The sequence below is a fragment of the Apiospora marii genome (genome assembly GCF_038362585.1).
Source record: "Apiospora marii strain CBS 49790 chromosome Unknown utg000004l_segment0_segment0, whole genome shotgun sequence".
Classification (NCBI taxonomy): domain Eukaryota; kingdom Fungi; phylum Ascomycota; class Sordariomycetes; order Amphisphaeriales; family Apiosporaceae; genus Apiospora; species Apiospora marii.
This window is the reverse complement of record NW_027117375.1, coordinates 58,249-79,387: the sequence shown is the minus strand read 5'-3', so window position 1 is coordinate 79,387 and position 21,139 is coordinate 58,249. Positions and strand designations below refer to the sequence as shown.

The window sequence follows — 21,139 nt, the reverse complement described above, 5'->3', positions numbered from 1 at the left end:
GTAAGTGCAAGAGGGGCCCTTGTACTGCTGTATACTTCAGTTTGGGGGTAAATCCAAAATATAGAGGCATAGAAAGGTTGGGGTATGGTGTACAAACAATAGCCTCGATAGCTTGAAGACATAATTCATCCCGATGGTGATGCTCCTTGCAAACTTACGATGAGTGGGAACTAGTAATATCGATATATCCACAAAACCGATCTCACCCCGAAGCCATCTGTCCAACGTTGCCTGTTTGGCTCGCAAATCGGCGTCCATATTGGTGAAATTAAGGCTGGCAAAAAAATTGTTTAAATCAAGGCACACTTTTATACAAGCCATGTAATCTTCAGAATACCTTATGCCTTCTTGAACATAGAAAATGCTGTGTCTATTCATTATAATACAGGCTTTACAAGCTGCTTTTTGTAGGATAGCATGCAGTCTTTCCACCTCGTCTGCCTTCGAAGGAATGCATAGTCTGTGGTCCATCTTTGCCAGCAACGCATATGCGTGCTCTCAACTCATGCCCATTCGATTCTCCTCATTTTTAGCTTGGGTTCTGGCTTGGCTTATTTGCCCTTCTTGACCCAGTCCTCGACGGTGTCGCGGGCGGTCATCACCTTGTCGTCGACGTAGCGCTTGGACAGATCCGAGTGGATCTTGGCGGAGTGCCAGGTGCGCTTGATACTCTCGCGGGCCTGGAGGTGGGCCTGGGCGACGACGGGGAAGCGCTGCTCGTAGGTCCAGAGCAGGCCGCTCACGTTATTCATGGTGACGGGGATGACGAGCCAGCCGGCGCCGACGCCGAGGGCCAGCGGCAGGGCGGCGCGGAAGGCGACGTTGCGGTTGCGCGTCACGATGCTGCCGGCCATGCCGGCCACGAGGACGTAGACGAGACCCGGCATCAGCTTCTCGCCGCTCTCGCGCGGGGGCGCTAGGGAGGCGACCGTCGAGGTGAAGGACTTCTCCAGGTGGAAGGCCCGGTCCATGGCGGCGTTGACGGCGTCCTCGGCCGTCGTCGCCTGCTGGTACAGAAACAGCCGCGCCTTGCCTATTTGCTCGGCGAGCCGGTCTGTGGGCGTCGGGCCATGGGGCCGCGTGATGACCTCGGGCTCGGATGTGTGCTGCGGGATCGTATCGGAGAATGGCGATGGCTTAGGTGTAGAGACAGTGGGAAGCGGCGTGGCGGCCTCGTAGTCATCGTAGATGGGCTTTCTCGATCGGTTCTACGAAAAACAACGATTGTGAGTACACCCATCGGGGCTTACTGCTTGCTTGCTGGCGAGGGGGGGATGGGGGAAGTCGTACCTCCTCTGGTGCTTCTGCCAGTGCGACCGAGGGAATTAGCGAAGCTCCGACAAGAGCCGTGGCCATTAAAGGAGCGGCAGCGCGCTGGACCATGGTTATTAGCAGATCGATCAGAAGTACAGGCATTCCAATTGGCATCTTACCCGTCGCAGCAGCACTCTGGAAGCCATGATGCCCTTCAATTGGTAGTGAAAGTAGGTGGGTTTTTGTCAACTTCAAATGGTCGTCAAACGTCAGTTCCAAGCTTTGGCACCAGTGATGTCTTTTTTGGCGGCTAATCCCGGCCAGACAGCCGATTCGGTAACTTTTTTTTCTGGAGCTTTGCTTGCTTGCACACCAAATTGACGATTAGAGAGACGGCTCCGATAACTCGTCATTCGATATACCTCGATTGCCATTCAACATCCAAAACTGCGACGACACGTTCTGTAAATACTGCCTGCCTACCTAGTTTCTAATCCGAGTCGCTCCTCTCTGTACAATTCCCCCCCGTCCTGCCTAGAGTGCCACCTTCTCGGTGGCTTATAAGCAGGTGCCCAATGTTGCGTTCTTATTCGTAGCACTATGTTAAAAGCTTCCCGTTCTGGTCTGCGGGCCTGTTCAAGATGCATAGTCCAACAAGCACCCAGACCCCAGCAACGCCGCTGTCTAGCTGGGGCAGCTGCTGGTGCAGCGCGACTCGATCCCGCAAACACGCCTGCTTTTCATGCGCAGCCGGGTGCCAAATATGACGACTCCGTATTGCGACAGCTCTTCGACTCGCCCCAGACCTTCAAAGAGTTCGAGCCGCCGTCTAGCCGAGCGTTAACCGGCAAAAATGTCGGCCTCTTCAGAAACAAATACCTTACGTCGCCCAAGGGTTTCATCGTATTTGCGAACAACACATTAGAGCGAGCGCAAAAGCTGGTCGACAAGGTCCTGGCGGCGTCGACGGTCGAGGAGTATAAATCAGTGGTTCGGGACATGGACCGGCTCAGCGACCTGCTGTGCAGAGTGTTGGATGTCTCCGACTTCGTGCGGGTGACACATCCAGATGGACGAATCCAGGAGGCTGCCTCGCAGGCCTGGGCGCTGGTATACCAATATATGAACCAGCTGAATACCACTACCGGCTTGAGCGAGCAGTTGGGGACGGCTTTGGGCAACCCGGAGGTGGTATCTAGCTGGACCGAAGAGGAGAAAACTGTTGGCGAGCTTCTGCAGCAGGACTTTATGAAATCAGCCATCCATCTGCCCGAGGGATCGCGCAATAGATTCGTCGAGATATCACAGCAAATCAGTGAGTTGGGCTCGGCCTTCGTCGAAGACATGACCCCAGAGCAGGACCGAATAGTACTTCCGAGTAGCAAATTCCATGGCATGGATCCGCGTATAGCTCAGGATTACACCCGCCGAGGCACCACGCACCTACCATCATTGTCTCCCGCCGCGACAGTAGCTTTGCGCAGTGTCCACGATGAAGACACCCGCAAAGCCATCTATTTTGCAACCAGGACCGCCTCAGGCCGATCAGTCCAAATACTCGAGGCCATGCTGAGGCTGAGAGCTGAGCTGGCTAACCTATCGGGCTTTGAGAGCTACGGGCAGTTGGCTTTGCGGGATAGGATGATGGCCAAGAGCCCCGAGTCTGTCCATCAGTTTTTGCTGGCCTTGGCGAAGCACAACGGCCCGAGGGTCGAACAGGAGATATCAGATCTCATGCAGGCCAAGCGGCAGAATGTTCACGCCTCCAGTGCCATCGACCTACAGCCGTGGGATAAGGACTACTACATGGAGAGCATAAGAAGGGACATGAGATCGCGGAGGCGCGGAAATGATATTCTTTCGTCATACTTCTCGCTTGGGACGGTCATGCAGGGCCTCTCGAGGCTGTTTACGCGCCTGTATGGCATCAGGCTCGTGCCCAGAGATACGTTGCCTGGCGAGACCTGGCACCCTGATGTGAGACGCCTAGACGTCGTCTCGGATACGGATGGCCATGTCGCTGTACTATACTGTGATCTGTTTTATCGAGCGGACAAGTCGCCCAATCCTGCCCATTTCACCGTGCGCTGCTCCCGGGAGATCTCGGAACAAGAGATCCACGAAGCAGCACAGGCCATTTCCAACAGGCGAGAGGAGGCATCAACGGATGCGGCCATTACAGAGGCGAACGACGGCATGCATGTGTCCAAACAGGCGGGTTCTGTCAAGCAATTGCCGACCATCGCATTAATATGCGATTTTCACCATGAGCAGTCGTCGAAGAACGAGCCGGCCCTCCTTCACTACTACCAAATGGAGACGCTCTTCCACGAGATGGGTCACGCCATCCACTCCGTCCTCGCACGCACGTCGCTCCAGAATGTGGCGGGAACCCGGTGTGCCACCGATTTCGCCGAGTTGCCGTCGACTTTGATGGAGCACTTCTGCGCCGACCCAACGGTTCTGCGAATGTTTGCTCGGCACTACGAAACCGACGAGCCCTTGCCGTACGAACTGGTGTCGGAGCGACTGCAGGTTCTGAAACGCTTCGAGGCATCGGATAGAGAAAACCAAATCATCATGGCCATGCTGGATCAACAATACCATGCATTACGGTCTGGCCGAGCCAGCTTCGACTCCACTGAGATCTATCATAGCTTGCAACGCACCTACGGCAAGCTGCCTCCTGATGCAGAGGGGACCCGGTGGCAAGGGTTCTTCGGGCACTTGTTTGGCTACGGCAGCACTTATTACAGCTACCTCTTCGACCAAGTCCTCTCGGAGCGCGTCTGGAGGGTGGTCTTCTCGGCCGGGCAGAATGGCGGTGCGCTGGACAGAGCCAACGGTGAACGACTGAAGGAGAACCTCCTGAAATGGGGTGGAAGTCGCGATCCCTGGCGATGCTTGTCGGACGCGTTGCAGGACGAGCGACTAATCAATGGCGACGAGAAAGCCATGAGGCTCGTTGGCAGCTGGGGCATCCGGGATGACCGCCACAATTAGTAATGTTTCTCTATATTGTACATTGGAAGGTAACATTACTCAAGGTAGGCACTGCATTCTAGGTTATTACGGTGACTTGCGTGGGCATGGTCATCATTATCCTCAACTGCATAAGAATCAGGAGTGGATTGAAGCCTCCAATGATTGTATCAATAGTACGACTGTATGAAGCATGTGGCATGTGACGTGGAGCTTTGGTCGGTTGGGTACATAGAATAAGGGAAGCCGTGATACCCAGGCACAAATGATTACATATACAGAGGTAATCAGCGAGTTCTGTTCGTTGACGTCAGCTCTTGAGCATTTTATTCAGGTGTAGAGAGGTTTGGCTTGAATCTTTGGAAGTTACCAAGTGCTCGGGTGACGGTTGACTGATGGAGTGCATCGGCCACAAAGTCGGCTTTCGTTAGCTTTTACTAGCGTGCTTCTAGACCGGACCATCTTGGGCCTCGAGGCATCAGCTACTGTAGGTCTTCCTTCTTCTTGGCTCAGTTCCGGGTCAGCTCCCTATCGGTTGGTGACTTCCTTCATGTTCTCCATTCCGTACCTGACTTGACGGCAGCTGCGTGCCGTTGCTGATTAGTATTGGTAAGACTTTAGTCCAATCGGCAATGCAGGTGTAGCGTCTCGACCCGACGAAAAAAAAGTCAATGGTCTCATACTCTTTCCTCCAGCATATAAGAATTCAACGGGTGGCAGCCAAGGACACCCGCAATTTCCACCTTCCCAAAGCTGACTGTCGTTCCTTCTGCTGTCCCTTCGCTGTCGACTCGAGTGCACGTCTTTATCTTCGTTGGGATTCTTGGGCGTCAAATTCTCGACGACCTTCTTCCAAACTTCTCCCAGTTCTTCATACTTTGCACTTCTACATTGATCCAACATCCATCCAGTGTTTTGCTTATCACGGAAACCAGAAACACACAACTTCGTCACAGCATTGCTCCCAAGACACACATTAGTCTATTCTTCCTTTCCATCTGGTCTTCCACTACTACTACAGCTGCTTACTTACTGTTGAACTTACCCGTTGATCAACATGGCTGCCATGAAGACTTCACGCATGGCGATTTCCCTCGTCACCATCATGATGCTTGCCCTCTACTCATCCACTGCCGTCGCGTCGGACCTTGCCATCTTCAACGGCAGCTCCAAATATGTCTACGGCGGCTGCTTCTCGGAGACGCAAGGGCTTAATGGCTCCACCAGTCGTACTCTTAAGGACCAGTCCGACGTCAAGCCTGACTCCATGACGGTGCCCATGTGCCTGGACTTCTGCGACAAGTACAAGTTTGCCGGGCTCGAGTGGTCCCGCGAATGCTGGTGCGGCAACGAGATCAACCTGCGGTCCACCAAGCGGAACGACAGCGACTGTGACATGGCGTGCCCTGCCAACAAGAACATGTCCTGTGGTGGCAACCTCAGACTTAGCATCTACAACAGCACCGTCACATCGTCTGCAAGCAGCACTTCCTCTACTCCCACCAGGAGTCCCACCTCGACCACGTCTTCAACGAGCTCGGCTGCCGCCTTGGCCGCTAGCGTGATCTGGGCCATCTTGTTTGCTAGAGGCATGGCTCTTTCCCTGGCCGCCTTGTAAATGGCATGGAAGAAGTAGGGTTGGTTTCATTTGCTGTTTTCTTTGGCGTTGACCTCTGTTATGATGCTGTACCGGCGCCCTCTATTCTCTTGGGGTTGCCGTATCATATCTGCTCTCTCTCTCTCATGGATTTGCGAATGGTGTTTGAAGGTGTTTAACTGGGTTTGGTCAGCTCGTGGCGTTGGGCGGCTATAGACAAAATGATACCCGAACAGAGGAGGCTATGGGCTAGCATCGCTCTCATAGAATTAGGGCATTGGTCCATAGAATACAGATACGATTCAATTAGAATCTTAATTTTCAAGGATAACCTCGGAACCCTCTTTCTTCTCTGGTATCATGTTCGTGGCTCATAAATCTACCTCGTAACTAGACCACTCCTTGATGTCCAACGTGGCGGGCTTCATATGCCCATCAAGGAGCCTCGTCCGGCACTATGCATTGCCTGTTGCACCGCGGCTTTCACTCCCTGCAACACCGCCTTCCAAGCCGTCTTGCCAGGGCTGTTGGATACGTCTGCATCATTCAGGTAGCCAAGCCATTTCACAATCTTCACAACTTTGTTCAAAGCACGCTCCTCGAGCACGACTCTGGCCAGGTACTTCTCCAACATCTCCGCATCATGACGGTGAGGTCCCTCGGCAGCTGTCGACTCGTACCAGACGTTCAACATATCCGTGATCTCGGCTACAGTGGTGAGCCCGGAGCTTGTGAAGGCGACCTTGGCGGGCTTCGGCCCAAAATTCAGCGTGGTCTGACCGCCCGGGAGGACCAAGTCTTCCTCGTCATCGTCCAGTTCCTCCAAGAGACGCTTGCGGTTGTTCTCGAGGGCTCGGATGTCCAGCCCGACGCGCTGCGCCTTCATCCGCCGGTGCTCGGCGACGACTTCTCTCCGCACGTCCTCGGGCAGCTCGGCCAGGAATTCGGGATCGAGCTCTTCCCACGAGGCGTCATCAGTCATGTCGGGCCCTTCGATGGCGGTGGCACCATCGCCTTCATCGCCGTTACCTGAATGGTTATTGTTATCTTTGCTGTTACTGTCACTGTTGGTCTTGAGGGATCGGAAGTTGGTCTGCACGATCTTGGCGTTCGCGTCGGCCTGGCGCTCTCGGGTGCGCAGCGACGGCATCCCTGCCGGCCGGCCGCGCTTCGTCGGGGTCGTCTTCTTTGTGGGCTGAATGAGGCGGTCTTTGCGCGGGGACTGGGGTAGGCGGCTTTGCGATGACGCTCCCGCAGCTCGTGTCGGTCTGTACGAGGCCAGGATCTCCATCTTCACGTCGTCCGGCAGGGCACTGAAAACTTCGGGGTCGAATCCAGGCGGAATTTCGTCGGGCGACAAGGCGGGGCTCTGGGTCCTGGACCTTCCTAGAGCGGGCGACGGCTCCCTGCTTTCGGAGGATCGGCTGGCTTGAGCTAGTAAACGGGCGCGGATGTCGTTGGGGAGTTCTGCCAGGACGGCCGGGTCGGGGTTCGAGGGAATCACGAATTGCGTGCCCCCTATATTCAGTGGGGTCCTCGCCTTGTCGTCTTTCTCGCTGACCTTCGCCAAAGTAAAGGCTGGGTGTACCGCATTTCCTTTGGGTTTCCGGGGAGTCAGGGGTCCGTCTATGATAGGGTCGTTTGGCCCGCCGTGGCCAGGCGCCGCCTTGGGCTTTTCAGGACTGCCGGCATCTTGTATAGGGTCCAAGGTCGTTTTCGTTATAGTTGTCGATGCTCTATAATTGCCAAAATTGAGTTGCTTCTGGCTACCATCCGGCGCGGCTGCTGACGTCTTTAGGGGCTCTAGTTTAGTCAGCTGCACGCCGAGACCACGAAGGTCACCGGCGCTGAATTTGAAGGAGCGCAGCATTATGACCGCCTCCTTGCCGAGCACCTGGGCATCGTGTGTCGCGACGCCAAACACGGTGCTTTTGTTGAACGTATCACACTTGCCATGTCCAAGATGTTTCGGCGGATCCAACGGAGCGTCGGCAGATCTCCTCATGATCTTTATAGTAAGTTGTTTGCCCTTCACCTGTTCGTTGAGTAGGCGGCGCTCGAGCTCTTTGCATAGGTTGAGCACAAACTCTTCAGCCTCCTCCTGGTTGATGAATCTGATTCCCCAGTTCACCTCCGCCGAGACTGATTTCCGGATAGGCTGGTCACCCACTTCTGCCCGGTCGATTCCACGGGCATACTCCCAAAGCTTCTCTCCGGTTTTGGGGCCGAGGGTTCCGGTGAGACGCTCTTTGGAAATCTGCCGGATATCGCTGACAAGTTTGACCCCTATTTCTTCCAGCTTGCCCGTAATGCTATAGGCAACACCTGGAAGATCGTTGACTTGGAGCTCCCCAAGAATGGTAAGTACATCTTCAGGTTTTATTTGGAATTGACCTGCCGGCTTGGCTTTTCGCAAAGCCACTTTAGCGAGGAGGATATTGCCGCCAATGCCAACCGAAACGGCACAGCCGGTCTTTTCCTTGACCAGGCCACGAAGATCCAGTGCGATCTGATCTGCCTTCTCCTGCTCCCTCCAAATGCTCCCTTCGTCTACACCTCCGCCACTAGAGCCGGCTGCCTTTAGTATTACCGAAGTTACGTCGATCAGCGCCTCATCGATACTGACACTCTGGACCACACCACCAACTTCGAGGATGGATTCATAGAAGAGGCGGCTTGCTTCTTCGTAGGCTGGAAAGTCGTATGGCAGAACATTCAACTCGGGACATAGCTCCCTGGCCTTCTTCATCCACATGCCGTTCTTCACGCCAAATTTCCGTGCTGGATAATTGCAACTGGCAATTTCTGATCCATTGCCGGCGCCATGGGCAACGACAGTGGGCTTGTCGGCGAAGTGGGGTGCGCTTTTGAGGGAAACGGCACAGAAGAAACTATCAAAGTCGACATGCATGATGTAACGCCGCGCGCCTGCGGATCTCTTCCGGGGTTTCGCTTGGGGCCCCTTTTCAGATGCAAGTTTCTGCATTCTCGACTTCAACTCGGCTTTCCACGTCGACAAATGGTGAAGACGGCTTTCGGCATAGTATTGCTTGATGAAATCCGGATTGGCAGTCGAAGATTTTCGCATTCTCGGATCCTGAAGTAATGCCGCATTGTGCTCTTCGGAGGTCATCTCATTCGAAATCTCAGTAGGCGCACTTTTCGCCTGCTCGGTGGTTGGAACATCCGCATTTAGCATTGTCGCATCCTCTTGTGCATCGGGATGCTGCACGAGACTGATTTCGTCTCCTTCGGCAGAGGTATCAGTAGACTGCGGCATACTGGACTCGTCTTTCTTGGTTTCTGACTTTGCAAGTGCCGAAGGGGGTTTTTGGGCGCCTACAGCCTGGTACTTAGAAGGCGTGTGTATGTGAGGTTGGGCCGGTGAGCTGTTGTGAGTATTGGCTCCATCTATACTTTCGGCAAAACCCTTTAGTTGGCTGGTGTAGTAGCTGTTGTTGGATTGCTCCCGGTAGCCAGCCAGTGGTGATGTCTGCGTATTTGCCTGAGTAGCGAGGTTCGTCCCGTCGAACTTCAGCGTCTTCTGTCTTGGGGTCTCCTCAATAACACGATAGTCTGACCACGGTAGAAGCTTCCCAGCCTGGATAGAGTCCACGACCCAGGCTGGTCTGACAATCCTGTATTTGCTGAATTCTACCATCTTTTTGGGCGGCAGATGTGATGCGATAATGTGAGTGGCCATGGTCTTGGAATCGAGATATTGCAAGAAGCCGGCACCATGCTGAACCAGTTCACGATGGAGGCTGGAATTGTAAGTCAGATTGGACATCAACAAGGTCGATGGTCTCGGTCAACTCACATATGGAGAGGAGGTTGAGTATAGCCAGTCACATGTGCGACCACACCTTTGAATATTTGGGGACTATCGTTGGCGGAAGCCCGGAGTTCCGAGTCTAGATTCTGCAGCTTGATCTTCTTGCGACGGAAATAGTCGTTGAATCCGCCGAAGGCGCTCGCCTCATATTCCTCGCCCCCTTCATCGGAAAAGGTATGCCCTTGGATACGCTTGCGCACAGCGTTCGAGTTCTTCTCCAGACGGCTGCCCATTTTCACCAACGAAAATTCCGGTGAGTCAGAAATGTTGCAGGTTGAAAACGCCCAGTTTGCCACTTGTAAAAGGCCGGGGAATGTATCATGATGCAGGAGTATGCTCCGCGATTGATGCTCTGTATTTCACGAGACAATCAAGCAGTTTACGGCAAGTAAAGACCGTTTGAAAATTGCCAAGATGCCAATCAGGGCCTTTCTTTATGTTCGCGATACTCGGTATGGCTTCAAATGCATGAATGATGGGGTGTAAGTTAGAAACGCGTCCAGGCAGGGAGAGCTGGTGGGGGTCGACGCGATCACCTTTACACGTCATCCCGTGACCCCAACGAGCTTGAGCTACGCATAATTTGCCATTGCCAATATGAAAATAGTCATGGTCCGAAAGAAAGGGGATCTCGAAATAGAATGCGACAGTCCTAAATTGCTATCGTTTTCACGTACGTCTGGAACCTGGGGCACTCAGATAGGCCATGCGTTATGAGCACATGTTCTGCCCAGGCATGCTTTGATGGCCGGTCAGTTAGTTTACCTAAATATAGTGCTTTAGTTACAGAAGGGCCCCCACCATAAAGTAATGGGTAGTGAATGGCTTCCTACATGCTTCCAAATCTTCAACTTAAACGTCAATAAATTTGTCGCAAAGTCATTTTCTGGGGGAAGGAAGCCAGCCCTTCGACACGCAAAGCCATTCTACATTTCCGATTCCACCGACGATCTCCGCCGGTTGCGATAATTCGCCATGAACAACGAGCAATTCAGGCGGCTTGTCGGAGGGAACACCCCCAAACCAACCGCTGACAACAATGAATCCACGCCGGCGCGCTCCCTTGCGCTCGGCTCGCGGCAGAAGTCCAGCATTCCTATGACACCGTGCGATACACCCCGATCCTCTTCTTTTGGTCTACATGCTAACCTCTGATTAGTCGTTCTGTAGGATTCAGCCGAACCGATTTCCAGCGCCAACTGGCGGAAAGGAACCAAGCCGATAAGCCGCAAAAGAAGCACAGAACGTCCGCCCCGAAAGGAAGCAAGCTCGCAGCTGGCTATGTGGACCGAACGAAAGCGAGAGAGGACGAAGAGGCAGACTCCAGAGCTGTGCGCATCAAGGCACTGGAGGAGTCTCTAAAAAAGGAGGAGATTGACCAGGAGACATTCGACAGACTACGGTTCGAGATTGCCGGCGGCGATCTTTCCAGCACGCACTTGGTCAAAGGCTTGGATTTCAAACTACTGGAGCGAGTTCGCAAAGGGGAGAATGTCTACGGGGGAAACGAAAACGAACCAGACTCCGACAACGAAGAAGACGAAGAAAAAGAAGGAGAAGCTGCCGAGGCGGAAGACGTCGACGAGGCGTTTGAGGAGCTGGAGTCTGCCAATATCGAAGCCATCGCAAGAGAGAAAGAGGCAAAGAAAGGTCATTTTGCCACAGGAGGGCTGAAACCCGGACAGAAGCGGACAAGAGACATGATCTTGGCTGAACTCAAAGCAGCAAGAGACGCCGCTAATGCCAAAAGCAAATCCGCCCTTGGGGACAAGTTCAAGAAGATTGGCAACAAGCCTGCACCAGGCTCGTCCAGGATAGAGAGAGACAGCAAGGAGAGGGAGGTACTGATCGTGGTGGATGAAGATGGACACGAGAAGCGCAAGATTCGCAAGATCCAACCACAGGATCAAGCCAAGGCGGAAGCCGAACTTGAAGCCAAGGCAAGAGAGGCAATGATGCCTGATAAAGACGCCAAACCGCTGGGCATGGAAGTACCTGATATCTACAGACCGAAGCCTGAGGAAGAGGACGAAAAGGAGGTGGACATCTTTGATGACGTGGGCGATGATTACGACCCCTTAGCCGGCCTCGGCGGCGATTCAGATGAAGGCAGTGACGAGGACGAAGGGGAGATCACCAAGGACAGCGCAACACCATCGGAGCAAGTAGATCGGGCTGCGATGCCTCCACCTCCCCCTCCAGCTACGACATCCGAACCAAGGAACTACTTCAAGGACGCGAAGACGAAGCTTGTCTCTTCTGAGACACTTCAAGCGCCGTCCATGTCCGACCCAGCGATTGCGGCTGCATTCAAGAGGGCAGCGTCCCTCAAAGCGATACCGAAGCCTTCAGATGAGGACGACGAAGAGGCTAGAGCCAAGGCAGAACGTCATCGCAAGATGTTGCAAAACGTGGATCGCGACGCCGAGGATATGGATATGGGCTTCGGAATGAGTAGATTCGAGGACGAGGCAGACCTTGACGATTCCAAGGTCGAGCTGTCAGAATGGGGGAATGAAGGTGATGACAAAGACGGCAAGGGAGGTGGCGATGGCAAGGCAAAGCGGAAGAGGGGAGGCAAAAAGCGAAAAGGAGATGCCAACAACGTCGCCGACGTCATGCGAGTGATGGAGCAACGGAAGACTGCTGGCAAGTAACTCTTGCTTCTACCACCTCGGCCGAGCTGGTTACACATGGGGTCTATGGATCTGTCTTGACCACCCTCTCTGGGCTCACGACTTGCGATGGCCGACTAACTTTACAAGATAGAGACTACATGTTAATGCATCCCTGTCGACTAACGTGACATATTTGTCACTGGTAATAGCATACAATACTGACTGCACAGCGTATACGTACATAGTAATATGCCTATCGTGTCGTAGATAACCTCTTAATGTCTCAGTACTAACAAAACACACAATGTATCATGATACATTTTCCAAACCAGTTTTGTATGCTGTTACCAATATTGTCTAGGGAGCGGTGTCGCCGGGATTCCTTGATCGGCAGTGCTGATAACCTGATCGGGGTCTCGGACAGGCCCGCACTAAGGCTTCCGACGGTTTGCTGGGTCCCGCAGCTGCTACTATGAGGTGTAATACAGATGGAAATGTGGACAAGTTGCCAGCCATAATAGACAGACAATCGCTCCCATCTCTCGGCAGTCTCTCTAACATTGAAATCCCAAACTCGTCCATCTGCGAAGCTACCGGGACGTCATTTGCATTCATATTAGGGTAACGTACTTGGCAGATAACCCCAGAACATGTCGGCTCCGGTACCGGTCTGGTTGGACTGTGATCCCGGTCATGATGTGAGTCTCTTCAGCCTTTCGTATCTCATAGCAACCTACATATGCATTGTCTCTTGAGGTCATAGGAGAGCCCGAGGGAAATGGGTAGAATCGGCGGAAGAAGCTGTGGCGGCAGATGCCAGCGCGCCTAATACCATCTGAAGCGAAGCCAAACTTGGGATGGCCTCGGCAAAGGCAAGATGACGGGACATGACAGCCGAGCCGCCCAAACCTTCTTTTGTGGCCAAAAAGATCAGGCCGTTGCATGAGTCGGCGGCGCAGGCAGCTCGCTAACCCGCCCAACAGGACACCTTCGCCATTCTGCTAGCTGCATACCATCCCGGCCTGAAGCTGCTGAACATCAGCACCGTCCACGGGAACGCCAGCTTGGACAAAACCACCAACAACGCCCTGTCGGTGCTCGCCGCCATCGGCAAGCAGCATGAGGTGACGGTGTACCCGGGCGCGGCCCACGCCCTCGAGCGCGCCCCCATCCACGCGCCCACCGACATCCACGGCGAGTCCGGGCTCGACGGCACGGAGCTGCTGCCGCGCCCCCAGACGGCCGCGGACCGCTCCGTCGACGCCGTCGACGCCATGGCGGCGGCGCTGCGGGCGACAGAGCCCGGGACCGCGTGTCTGGTGGCCACGGGCGGACTCACCAACATCGGCGCCCTCTTCCTGCGGCACCCGGACCTCGCCGCGCACATCCGCGGTCTCAGCATCATGGGCGGCTCCCTCGGCGGCGGCTTCACGCCCGCCGTGCTCGGCCGCGTCGACGGCAAGGAGCGCATCGGCAACTACACGCCCTGGGCCGAGTTCAACATCCTCATCGACCCCGAGGCCGCCGCCTCCCTCTTCGAGAACCCCGTCCTTGCCGCCAAGACCACCCTGATCCCCCTCGACCTGACCCACCTCGTGCTCGCGACGCAGGAGGTCAACGAGCTGCTGCTGTACGGGCCCGACGCGCCCGTCAAGGAGGGCCGCGGCAAGACGGACCTCCGGGTCATGTTGGTGGAGCTCCTGAACTTCTTTGCCGGCACCTACAGGTTCGTTCTACTGCCCAGGGAATTTTCATGCAATGGACAGCACTAACCCCTAGAGCAGAGATGCGTTTGGAATTGTGGAAGGCCCGCCTCTGCATGATCCTCTGGCTGTAGCCATCGCTCTGATCGGCACCGAGTACGAAATTCCCTTTTACGACTTCGACCCGAAGAGCGCGGCGGGCGAGCGACGACAGGAGCGGTTCCACGTCAAGGTGGAGACCGAGGGCAGCCTGGAAGACGCGCTCAAGGGGGCCAAGACCGGCCAGACGGTCGCCACCCTGCTCGAGCCTGGAAAGGAGGGCGTGCGGATACCGAGGGGCTTGGATATCGCCATGTTTTGGAAGGTCATCGAGGAGTGCGTGCAGAGGGCTGATGAGGTGAATGCCAAGGTTCTGAACGGCTCCAAGTGAGCGAGGCGCCTAACCTAGAGTGCGGGTTGCAATTTGGGAAAGACTAGAATGGCGCAAGCTAGATTTAGCATAGATATCTACTGCTCTTCCACAATCACAATCAAGACAAATACGCAGTATGGCCAGCCAGTCACGTAGCATCGTAATAATGCAGGAAATTGATCATCTACCCAGCCACATGATATGAGCTGGATCTTCTTCATTTGATGCAGGTCCGGGGCTAGGCCGCCTATATCTTACTACGTGGACAACGTGGGATCACACCTCAACCCCGTGAAACAGATCTTGGGTGCCAAAAGCTTTAGCGAGCTTGTACATGACGTAAATACCCTTGGTCGTCTCGTGAATCTTGTCAGTCCACTATATGTATCGTGGTCAGCAAGATATGTAGGTTGGTGCACTTTATAAACAAGACTACGCATGGCCTCGCACTTACCTCCGTTGCCGTCAGCTCGCGCAGCTTGTCGAGGTCCACCGTCTCGGTCTCGAACTCGTGAAGCGCCAACCAGACAGGCGGCTTGGCCTCATCCTCCGCCGAGGGCGGGAGTTGCGCAGAAAAGGCAAGTTTGTACCTGGTGGTTCGGAGATAGCCCTCGTATGTGGCGATGAGCCGAAGGTGCTGTGAACAGTTCATGAGCGGGCGGCAACTTCCACTGGCCTCTGCGTTTTCGCTTACCTCTGCGCGGTACCAGGCGTCAATGTCCTCCTCGACGGCGGGGCCGGAGAGGGACTTCATCTGTGCGGAGATGATGCACTTGGTGTGCCCTTCCTGATGTTAGCATCGCCTGATGGCTAACACTCTTTGTCAAGGGAATCCGCTGCTGGGCCAAACCTACCGGGTCCCTTCTTGGTCGGGTCGTAGACTTGGACCAACTGGTCGAACCTTGACACCGAGCCCATGACTTCTGCAGCAGCACCGGTCCCTGGTAACTTATCACTTTGTAGCGACTTCATGCCCTTGAACTCATCTGACTTGAAAAAGGAGAAGTCCTTGGTAGGGTAGACGGCCAGGTAGGGCCATTTCGAGCCAGGGTCGAGGTCGATGAACCGGAAGGCAGAATCGAACCCGCTGGTCTGAATCAACTCGGGTATGTGCTCCTCATCATACCACTCAAAGAAGGTCTTCACGTCGAGGATGTCAGGTCGTGATATTTTGCTGCTAGCATACAACAAGCCAGGAGTCTTGGAAGTTGAACCCATATTGCCGATACCAAGTAACCCAGCAGAGAGTGAAGAGAATGAACAGGTAGTTGGAAAGAATCTCGAGTTTGTGGCTCATCCCGTAGAAGCAGCCGAAGCGATCAAGAGAGGGAGGCAGATCCACGTCGGGTGGCATGTGCCGGCCGAGGTGGGGGATTTCGGATGTTTTGTGGAGAGAGTGCGGTCTCGCTTTGCCAAGAAGGCTTGAACCCTTCCGAGGTATGGCGATCCTTGCGCTTGGCTTACAGGCTCCCAATGGCATATCCAACATGGTTTATTCATGAATGTCCTATATAGTCGAGATCCTAGAGCACTATAATGTTTCGGTGTCAAGGGAGTCCGTGACTGAGAAAATTGCATGGGCTCGGAGCCTCATGCGTTAATACTTCCACCGAAGGAACCAGCGAGGGTGCTCGCACCCCCATAAGGCGCTCATATCGCTGCTCACCAAGTATCAACGATAACTGTAACTGATTGATCTTGCCCAAGACTGCTCGCCCGGATTGTATGCGGCTGCTTTGCTCTTCCCGAGACAGAAAGCCCCTCTTAATAAGCCACCATTTGCAGTGTAACCCATTATGCTCTATGGAATAGTCGCAGAAGCCGGCACACTTCTTGATCACTGTGCTGAGGTGCATTAGCCCTGCACGGTCGGATATGACAGTCATAAAGGGCGCTTGTGGTTGGTTCGGGGTCTGAACGAAAAACCCGTGTATTCCTAGGCAAAAGGGGCATCCACAATTTAGTAGCATTATACTCAGATGATGGACTGCTTGTGTCTGCGGCTGCGACGCCAATCCGACATACTGCTGCTGCCAGTATTCCATGACGATTTCGCGAGCGAGGCTGGCGTAGGGGGAGTCTCTCAGATCCGCTGAATGCAACTCAGCCAACCCCAGTAAGCCGTTGACGAATGGGAGAAAGAGTTCGGTGAAGTCTCTCCAGTCCACGAGTTTAACCTGTTCCGTGATCTTGGCGAGAAACTTTCGCACATCGTCCTCAGGCTTGATGGCGATCATGAGTCTGATGGTATTGATGAGAGTCTCGTATGAGACAGGTGGCGGTGGTAGAGGCGTACCATTGTAGACTGCCTGTGTTTCCCTTTCACAGTAAACCGGAACGCTGACCAGCTGGAGGATATCAAAAGACTCGTGTATGTTGACTACCAAGCTCCGTAACAGCTCTAAGGACTCGTCCATCGGCAACTCTCCCCGTGTCGCTGCATCGTAGAGTGCCCAGCAGAAAACCGCAGCAAAGGCGAAATCTGCAGCTCTTTGCTGTACGATGGGGGCAATCCTAATATTGTCAGTTGTTGTACACGCGCTGGTGGGTGTCAACATACTCGTCCAATAACCATGCAAAGTCTTTGTATCGGTAGGCTATTGATACAAGCAGCTCGCCGTCTGCTTCAAAAACCTCGCCGCGCGAGCAGAAAAGCGCCGCCTCACTCAAAGCAGCCTGGGCGAATTCTCGCAGCTCTTGGGGAGCACCGTCGTCCAAGGGTCGGAGGCTAACGATATAGGCGTACCAATCACCACACCGATGTGTATTTGGGAGAGAACGGCGGATGCTGCAATCATCGTTAGTACCGAGTGCAGCAGTAATCGCTGAGACGACGGACAGGCTTACGCAGGTATTAGCGCCCCTATCGGAATCTCCACGTTTCGAAGATTTTCGCCTGCCCAGGGAAAAACCCAGCTGGCGACAATGTGATGGATATGTTGCTGCTTATCAAATCGAACAGCTGCGCGCGTTTATGGCGGATACATAACTGGAGCACCTCGATGATGGTTGCTTCATCGAGTGACTGTAGCTGATTAGGACCGCTTGATAGTTCCGAGCAGAGCCGAAACAGGTCATAGAGATGGCGTTGGCCATGCTCCGGATCATGGCATTTGGCAGCCATATAACTGACCAGCTGCGAGCAGGACGAGCTACTGTTGTCATGGAAAGACAGCTCGGACAAGAACTCAAGCAATGCGGCCTTCGATACGATGAGTGCGGCCTAGGGAAACCGTCAGCATAGTTGGACAATAAACCGGAACCGAGGTCGATGTGCGCTACTCACCGTGGATGTGAACCACCTACTAAAGCCTCGTTGCTGAAGCACTTGATGTCAGAATGGACCAAGGTGTAATTCCATGGCTAGGAAGGTTGGCTCACAGGATCATGCGGTCCCCCCTCCCAAACGTCCTCCATCTCTTCATCAACATCGTCATCGTATTCCTCCATATCAAACTCGTCCTGGACTACGACGTCCCCCGTGAGAGGATAGTCGTCAAATTTAAAACCATTTCGCCAGTCGACCAGTACCTCTGCTGTCCATGTTCTTTCGGTGATATTATAGCCCACCCCATGATCCTGTAGAGAATGACACCTTAGCTTGTCTATTAGACCTAAAGACATGGCGGTTTTACTTACTGGCGGGCTTTCGTTCTCGGACTCGTCCTCGGATCCTTCATATTCAGGCATGTCACCGTAATCATATCCGTAGTTTTGGGCGCCAGTGTCCTTCCTCTTCAGCTTTATGAGGAAAACCTCACAGTTGAGCTCCTCAGCCACGTTCCGAAGACAATGGAATTGAGTCGTCTCCCCACCAGGCGAGAGCGCGCCTAGAGCAAGTGCCTGGCCACTTTTATAGTCTCCGAAATCGTAGACCACGGTATTCGTGTCCAGCCCACCGGCAGCACCTATCGAGAACCATAACGCGAGCGCGTCACGAAGCCTCTGCCTCAGTCCGGGAGGTGAAGTACAAGTTTCGGGTTTTTCTATCGTCGCGAAGACGTTGCAGTTGTCGACAGAGCCGATCTCATCGACTGCATCACGGATGTCTCTCCTCAGCCTGGCCCGAGTCGGGTCGTGCACCCGAGAGAGCATAGCAGGGTCGTTCACCCGAGAGAACATAGTAGAAGACAAATTTTTTATGACAAATTTTTGATTAATCGGTTGGGATGTCCTCAAAAAGACGTATTTGTGACGTGTAAGGCCTCGCAGGACGCGTATCCGCGATGTTGTCCGACTGATCCTCGCCCCGCATCAACTCCAGATAAACGCCAACCCAAAGCGCCGACCCTGCCAAACTTTGCCCAACCAGCTGGTGCTGCCTACCAAGAAGCGCCCTGACATGAACAAAAAGCAAGGGTGTTTCCAGGGGACAGCGATGAAACGCGATTCCTGATGTTGGGACGTCACCAAACTTTGATGCTGTGTACAGTCTATGCATTTAGCTACAGCTACATGATTACCATCAAATGATTCCGAATATGGTTCATTAACATCCAATACCGAGGAAGATATCTGCACACTCTTTTTACGCACTACCCAAAGTTGCCAGCAAGTTCTTCCGTCTCGAACCTCGTTTTCCAAAAAGCCGGATTTTATCGGGGCATGAAATATATATCAAGCCAGGGGGTCTAGGGGTCGTGCCGCTGGACCTGCAGAATGACGAACAGCCCACTGCTGATCCGATTTGTCATAGCATTCGTTGGCAATGCACCCTTTCATCGATTCGGGACCCATCCAGCTATCACCACCATTCAAAACGGCCTCACCCTTGACGCATAGGCTGTGGTGACCACTTCGCGAATTGAGATATGCCGCCGATTGTCTCGATTTGCCAAGAACAGTATGTCGAATGCGCGTGCGAAATCTGTTCTTCAATTATACGACCACAAGTCTGGATCAGACTTTTTGAGCCGCAATCAGATGGTGGCATATCAGGTATTTGAGGATGGCGTTAGCGTCCTGGCAAAACTACAAGCTCATAGGCCTGATATCCAGGCTAGAGCTTGCGTCGTGTAGCCCTCACACGTCAAGTGGTAACCAGGGGACAGGCGATTCATCCCTGTTCCTCTTGCGGCTTCTCGCCTTCGTCCTGGCCCTTGGTCTTCGCCTCGCCATCGGCATCGAAGCCAAGCGCTTCGAGCTCGCGTATAAGCTCGTTGATCTTGATGACCTTGGCAATTTGCTCGGGCAGAAGAGACTCGCCTCCCTCCTTCTTGTTCTGAAGGTCCTTGGCCTGCTTCAGTTTCTTCTTCAGGTTACGAGCTTTCTTCTCCTTCTCGACCTCGGGATCGACGTCCTCTGGCTTGCTCTCGGCAGCATCCTTCGCTTTGTCGGCGTCGTTGGGTTCGTCAGTTGTCTTGGCCTTTTTTCGCGCCTCCCTTCGCTTGGCATTCTTGTTGCTTGCCGCCGAGGGCAGCTCGACTTTTTGATCCTTTAGTCCCTCTGTGCCAGGAATGCCGCCCTTTCCGCGATTGCGAAAAGACTCGGCGGTGCGGTTCTTGTAGAGTTCGACATCCTCCGGAGGACGGTACCCAGGTTTGATTTTGATCGCTTTTCGAGTGCTTCCGTCCGCACGGACTGATTCGGGGATTTGGCGCACGCCACTGACTTCGTCGGTAACAATGCCCGAAGTGGAAGGTTTGGCAGGTTCTGAAGGCATCGTGAAGTTGGCGAGGGCAACGTAAAGCTCCCACGGTGCTTTTCGGAGCTGCCCCAACGAGATTGGGTGAAATAATTTGGCAAATCGTTATCGGAGAAATAAAAGGAAGAGAGCAAATAAAGTTCTTCACAAATTAGGTACTGAAAGATGCGCCATACACGTAGGAATCGCTCTTTATGTACTTCCCAGGGAACCAGGCCGTGTCGACCCTCTTGAGGGCTTGGAGGGGTCGTCAAAGTGAATGGTAGACAGACGCACTGAAGCAGCCCACCTTATTTCACTGCCCAAGCTGTACGGTCCGGAAAGGGCTGGAGGGCATTTGTCGTGCTACCAAAAGCCCAGCCGCTTAAGCCTGGCTGGGTGGAGCCGGCAAGCTCTGACCAATCAAACGTCAGCAATCCCCATGACCAAATTCCATTGAAGGAGTCCTCGGAGCCTCATCTTCAACCACGATTCCACTCTCTACCAAGTCAAGTCAATTGAGTCGCCATTGACACCCTACCGACCACACGACCACCCCTTCTCCAGAAACAGAGTGCGATTCTACGCAAATCAGTCAAAATGGTACGGCCCCATGCGCCCAGATCCGCTTACATGACGAGAGAAGACTAATCGCGCAAACAGGTCAAGCCCATCTACAAGTTCGTCCAACGACTCCCCGAACACGACGATGGCGTAATCTAACAGTATACTCGCAGCGCCCTCTTCGCCCGCAACTGGCAGATGCTGGGAACCGTGTTCGCTGCCGGTTTCGGCTTCGAGCTGTACGTATTTTGCGCGCCGGCAAGAGTCGCAACAGGAATTAACGGTACAATAGGATCTACAACCAAGGCACGGACAAGGTCTGGGACAGCATGAACCGAGGCGTAAGTGACATACCCGCCCCCCAATCCAATTTCAGAATAGACCCGGCTGACAGTTCGCAGCGCCAATGGAAGGACATCCGACACAAGTACGTCCAGGAAGCTGAGGACGAATAGACGCAGGCAAGAGTTCGAAGATAGCTGGGAAGCAACCACGGGAGGACGCAATCCAGCCCCCATCTGTACAATTGTACCCTATAGAACGACCAAAGA

The 21,139-nt window shown here is 53.9% G+C and overlaps 10 protein-coding genes across 10 annotated transcripts; 5 read left to right on the top strand and 5 right to left on the bottom strand.

Moving 5' to 3' along the window:
* Window positions 1–551: 551 nt before the first annotated feature.
* Window positions 552–1,565, bottom strand: PG985_005968 (uncharacterized protein; the record flags this gene model as incomplete). The annotated part of the gene is made up of 3 exons (XM_066825737.1): window positions 1,434–1,565; window positions 1,291–1,374; window positions 552–1,208 (listed from the first exon to the last, which is right to left on the bottom strand). The coding sequence occupies exons 1-3, from the start codon at window positions 1,458–1,460 to the stop codon at window positions 552–554; spliced, it is 768 nt and encodes a 255-aa protein (XP_066685344.1). The 5' UTR covers window positions 1,461–1,565.
* Window positions 1,566–1,854: 289 nt separating this feature from the next.
* Window positions 1,855–4,257, top strand: PG985_005967 (uncharacterized protein; the record flags this gene model as incomplete). Its single annotated transcript, XM_066825736.1, has 1 exon — window positions 1,855–4,257. One exon carries the CDS (start codon window positions 1,855–1,857, stop codon window positions 4,255–4,257), a length of 2,403 nt encoding a protein of 800 aa, XP_066685343.1.
* A 1,036-nt stretch (window positions 4,258–5,293) lies between these two features.
* PG985_005966 (WSC domain-containing protein) lies at window positions 5,294–5,854 on the top strand (the record flags this gene model as incomplete). The annotated part of the gene is made up of 1 exon (XM_066825735.1): window positions 5,294–5,854. One exon carries the CDS (start codon window positions 5,294–5,296, stop codon window positions 5,852–5,854), a length of 561 nt encoding a protein of 186 aa, XP_066685342.1.
* Window positions 5,855–6,257: 403 nt separating this feature from the next.
* Window positions 6,258–9,901, bottom strand: PG985_005965 (DNA repair protein rev1; the record flags this gene model as incomplete). Its single annotated transcript, XM_066825734.1, has 2 exons — window positions 6,258–9,597; window positions 9,654–9,901. The coding sequence occupies 2 exons, from the start codon at window positions 9,899–9,901 to the stop codon at window positions 6,258–6,260; spliced, it is 3,588 nt and encodes a 1,195-aa protein (XP_066685341.1).
* Window positions 9,902–10,643: 742 nt separating this feature from the next.
* PG985_005964 (uncharacterized protein) lies at window positions 10,644–12,325 on the top strand (the record flags this gene model as incomplete). The annotated part of the gene is made up of 2 exons (XM_066825733.1): window positions 10,644–10,774; window positions 10,828–12,325. The coding sequence occupies 2 exons, from the start codon at window positions 10,644–10,646 to the stop codon at window positions 12,323–12,325; spliced, it is 1,629 nt and encodes a 542-aa protein (XP_066685340.1).
* Window positions 12,326–12,936: 611 nt separating this feature from the next.
* PG985_005963 (inosine-uridine preferring nucleoside hydrolase) lies at window positions 12,937–14,419 on the top strand (the record flags this gene model as incomplete). The annotated part of the gene is made up of 3 exons (XM_066825732.1): window positions 12,937–12,984; window positions 13,270–14,012; window positions 14,071–14,419. The coding sequence occupies 3 exons, from the start codon at window positions 12,937–12,939 to the stop codon at window positions 14,417–14,419; spliced, it is 1,140 nt and encodes a 379-aa protein (XP_066685339.1).
* Window positions 14,420–14,677: 258 nt separating this feature from the next.
* Window positions 14,678–15,619, bottom strand: PG985_005962 (uncharacterized protein; the record flags this gene model as incomplete). Its single annotated transcript, XM_066825731.1, has 4 exons — window positions 14,678–14,779; window positions 14,856–15,038; window positions 15,096–15,184; window positions 15,256–15,619. 4 exons carry the CDS (start codon window positions 15,617–15,619, stop codon window positions 14,678–14,680), a joined length of 738 nt encoding a protein of 245 aa, XP_066685338.1.
* A 576-nt stretch (window positions 15,620–16,195) lies between these two features.
* On the bottom strand, window positions 16,196–18,523 carry PG985_005961 (uncharacterized protein; the record flags this gene model as incomplete). Its single annotated transcript, XM_066825730.1, has 7 exons — window positions 16,196–16,202; window positions 16,427–16,915; window positions 16,962–17,189; window positions 17,249–17,343; window positions 17,400–17,624; window positions 17,783–17,980; window positions 18,041–18,523. The coding sequence occupies 7 exons, from the start codon at window positions 18,521–18,523 to the stop codon at window positions 16,196–16,198; spliced, it is 1,725 nt and encodes a 574-aa protein (XP_066685337.1).
* A 934-nt stretch (window positions 18,524–19,457) lies between these two features.
* On the bottom strand, window positions 19,458–20,063 carry PG985_005960 (Partner of Y14 and mago; the record flags this gene model as incomplete). Its single annotated transcript, XM_066825729.1, has 1 exon — window positions 19,458–20,063. One exon carries the CDS (start codon window positions 20,061–20,063, stop codon window positions 19,458–19,460), a length of 606 nt encoding a protein of 201 aa, XP_066685336.1.
* A 561-nt stretch (window positions 20,064–20,624) lies between these two features.
* PG985_005959 (ubiquinol-cytochrome C reductase) lies at window positions 20,625–21,043 on the top strand (the record flags this gene model as incomplete). The annotated part of the gene is made up of 4 exons (XM_066825728.1): window positions 20,625–20,627; window positions 20,688–20,704; window positions 20,762–20,827; window positions 20,881–21,043. The coding sequence occupies 4 exons, from the start codon at window positions 20,625–20,627 to the stop codon at window positions 21,041–21,043; spliced, it is 249 nt and encodes an 82-aa protein (XP_066685335.1).
* Between the last annotated feature and the right edge of the window lie 96 nt (window positions 21,044–21,139).